Source organism: Apis dorsata, unplaced genomic scaffold (genome assembly GCF_000469605.1).
Source record: "Apis dorsata unplaced genomic scaffold, Apis dorsata 1.3 scaffold_986, whole genome shotgun sequence".
Taxonomy (NCBI): Eukaryota; Metazoa; Arthropoda; class Insecta; order Hymenoptera; family Apidae; genus Apis; species Apis dorsata.
The window spans coordinates 17135-21062 of NW_006264089.1; the positions used below are offsets into that span (position 1 = coordinate 17135).

The 3928-nt window shown below is 15.9% G+C and overlaps 1 protein-coding gene across 1 annotated transcript in view; it reads left to right on the forward strand.

The window, feature by feature from the left end:
• Nucleotides 1-2346: 2346 nt before the first annotated feature.
• The window catches only part of LOC102680066, a 32748-nt gene continuing 31166 nt past the window's right edge, over nucleotides 2347-3928 (forward strand). Inside the window, exons 1-2 of the mRNA XM_006624028.2 lie at nucleotides 2347-2556; nucleotides 3182-3508. Coding sequence (XP_006624091.2) covers nucleotides 2479-2556; nucleotides 3182-3508 — 405 coding nt within the window. The 5' untranslated portion in view covers nucleotides 2347-2478. The remainder of the gene's footprint in view (nucleotides 2557-3181; nucleotides 3509-3928) is intronic.

The following is a 3928-nucleotide window of genomic DNA, read 5'->3' on the forward strand; positions in this document are numbered from 1 at the left end:
TATTAAATTATTATATAATATTATACAATAAAATTCAAATTCTTTATATATGTTTATTTTTAAAATTTTCTATATCATTATCACTATCTATATCATTGATTAAAACATAATATTATATTAAATTTTCAAATTATTATATTAATTAAATTATTATGTACAAATTGATTCGAATAATTTTTTAAATAAATAAATAAACATTTGTATATAAATGTAAATAATTAATAATTAATAATATAAAATAATTTATCACACAAATTATTTCTATAATATTATTATATATGCAAATGTGATATGTAATTAACATAATTTTCTATTCTCGCATAGAAAGAAAGCATTGAAAACAAAATATTAGCAATATTAGTAATAATCTGGATAAATTTGGCCGCAAAAATTTTACTATTTATGTTATTGTTAGATTAATTATTTACAATATTTGTCTAATTTTCTCTTTTCTCATTATTTGAAAATTATTATTTTGTTAACAGTCTGCTTTTGTTGAATTTTATATTTCAGTGATTGTTTCAGAATTGCCATTCTGCAAAATTAAATTATTCTTTAAACTTGTATTTAATGTTCTCTTATCCTCTTAGAGAAAAAATTTTCAAGCATTTCATTCCTGACATTAGTATTGCGCGAGTTCGAAAATTAGTTTTATTATTTATTATTTATTATTATTATTATTTATTATTATTACTAGTTTTATATTATCATTATTTACAATATAAAATATATTTTAAATAATTTTAAATGATGGAATATAATATATATAGAGATCAATTTACATATACAATTTACAAAAATATATATTGTAAGTTATATTGTAAAGAGCAGAGAAGAATAAATCCATTCTTCATTTCGGATTAATTCTATTAAATCGATATCTTAAATATTATTATCTACTATTTTGTTGCTTCTTGTGTTGCAGTTCATGTATGATGATGTTCGCAACAATATGATGAATTAAAAATAAAAGATTGTTAAAAAGAAAGAAAATTATTAATATTAAAACATATAATAAGCAATAATAATAATAAAATAAAATAAACTATAAACAATTTAACAATAAATATATTAATAATAATAAATATATTTATAATTTTTAAATCTCGATTTGAGATTGTATAAAAAATAATTACATATTAATAAATTTAAGGTTTGCTATCATTATAATTGAATTTTTTTTAATATCAAAAATTTATAATTGAAAAATTATAGAAATCTTAGTTTTTGGAAATAAAAATTGAAAGTCTTGTATTTAATTTTAAAATCAATATAATTTAATATATAAATATTATGTACGTATTTAAAAAATATAATATAATATACATACATGTTATATAATGTTATATAATGTAATATACATGTTATATATATAATGTATTTGCACGATATACAAAATTTAATTTAAATTAATAATAATAATTATTAATTTAATAAAATAATAGATTTATATTATTACATTTTTGCAATCTTTAATTGTGATTATGCTATTATCATCTTAAAATTTAAAAAAAATTTAGAAAAAAAATCTAATTAAAAATTTTTATTAGATTCGAATTGAGATCATAAAGTTCTCAATATCAAATTCAAAAATTTATAACATTCTTATAAATAAAATACTCTTTTTGATCATCCATATATTTTATGATTTTGTAATATTTTCGTTCAGTGTTTTCAAACATATTGATTTTAAAAAAGTAAAATATTATTATTTTTAATATTTATAAATAATTATTAAATCACTAAAATCTTTTAAATTTTTTTATTCAAATAAAAAAAATTATTTTTAAATATTTAAAATAAATATTTTAAAATAAATATTTTAAAATAATTGAAATTGAATTGTGCATCGAATGGTGATTTATAATATATCAATCTAATATAAATATTCGATCTGAATAAAACAAAATTAATAAAAATTTTTTAATTTAAAATATTTATATCTAGTTCATTATATTTTTATATCATTTTAAAAATTTAACATGAAAATATATTTTTAGATGAATGAAATTTTAGAAGAAAAGAATTAAACGTAACTAAAATAATTAAACATATATGTATAGTATTTTCTTTACTATGACAATATAATAATTCAATTAAAATAATTTCTCATAATTTAAAAATATTATTATATAACTTATTCTATGTGATATGTTATTTATTTAAGAAATCTTTTTTATAATATTTTTTTTCGAAAAATTAACATTCATGTAAAGATAGAAAAAACAAAAGAAAGAGAATGGTATAATAGATTTGTGAAAGTGTACATAAAACTTTTTTATCACTTTTTCGCGTGGTAATTAAATATTGTACATATAAAATCAATAAAATAGTCTTTGCTCAAGTTATATACAGGACTTTCTCTCTCTTACTGTGACATAATGTTTTAAGCATTGGAGAGTCGGAACTCAAGAATCAGAACACTGAACTACGTTGAAAACTGGACTAGTTTCGTTTATTATTACGTTCAGTACAGACATGTCAAGAAAATACTGCAACTTGATAATATTATTGTTAACTATTTTTTTGTTAACAGTAGACACTACTTCTTTACAGGTACGAATTACTTTTTCATTAAAGAATTTTTTATAGTATTAGTTTTAATATTAAATTTTAATCTTATTATTTATTATTTTGATATAGTCTAAAATTTATTTAGGATTTAAAATTTTAATTATTAAAAATTTAAGATAAATATTAAGAATTTAATAATTTTTATAAAATTTTTGAATTAATTAATTAAAATATAAATAATATAAATATTATGTAATATAGATATTATATAATATTATTATATTATACAATTAATAATATTAAATATGTAATAATAAATTAATTCATTCCGTATCGTTTATCATTAATAAATTTTATTAAAAAATATTAAAATTTTATTATTTTTAGATTATAATTAAATATTTAAAAAATTTAAAAGTATGATATTATAGTTTATGTTAAAAAATAATANTATATTATCTTAAATTTTATATTATTATTCTTATTATTATCTATATTTTATTATTAATTATTAATTATATAAATATTTTTATTATAATATAAATAATATATAATATTAATTATTATATTAATTATATAAATTATTAATATTTAATTAATATTTAATTAATTTATAATTATTTTTTAAACAAATTAATATAAGCACAATGAAATATTTGTTATTTAGCATCCAATAGTGGTCGCAGAATATGATATTAATGAACGTCAAAATTATAACGAACAAGAACAAAATTACAATCAACAAGAGCAAAGTTACAATGAACAAAATTACAATTACAATGAATATCAAAATTTTCAACCAATAATAAAATTTGATAGACCAATTGTTGTGAAAGCTATTGAAAAATCAAAAAATCAGCAAGATTTTAGTAAAATTCCTGGTATCCCTGGTGTAGACTATCCCTTGTATCATAGTGTACCTCCAACGAGTTTTTCATGCGCACACGTTCCTTTCGTACCTGGAATGTACGCGAATCTGGAAACTGGTTGTCAGGTAAGTTATTTCATTTTACATCATACTTTTTTCTTATTTCATATTTTTTTATAGTTTATATTTTATATTATATATTTTGTTATTTAAATGCATACAACTTATTCTAAAAATTGTCATATTCTAATTATACGTAATATATTTATTATATATGGTAATATTATAAATTATATAAAAATACAAATATATAGATATATACAATTTTATAAAAATATATAGATATTTATGTATATTAAATTTATTATTATCTCAATTTCAATAGGAAAATTTTTTAAGTATTTTATTTGTTCTTTTTTCTTTAGATTTACTTGTCAAATATATTTTTTGATATTTTTATCATTAAAATTCTTACATTAATTTTTTTAATCATTTTAAATATATTATTCAATTCTATTTTTACATAATAAATATCTTTTTAAAAAC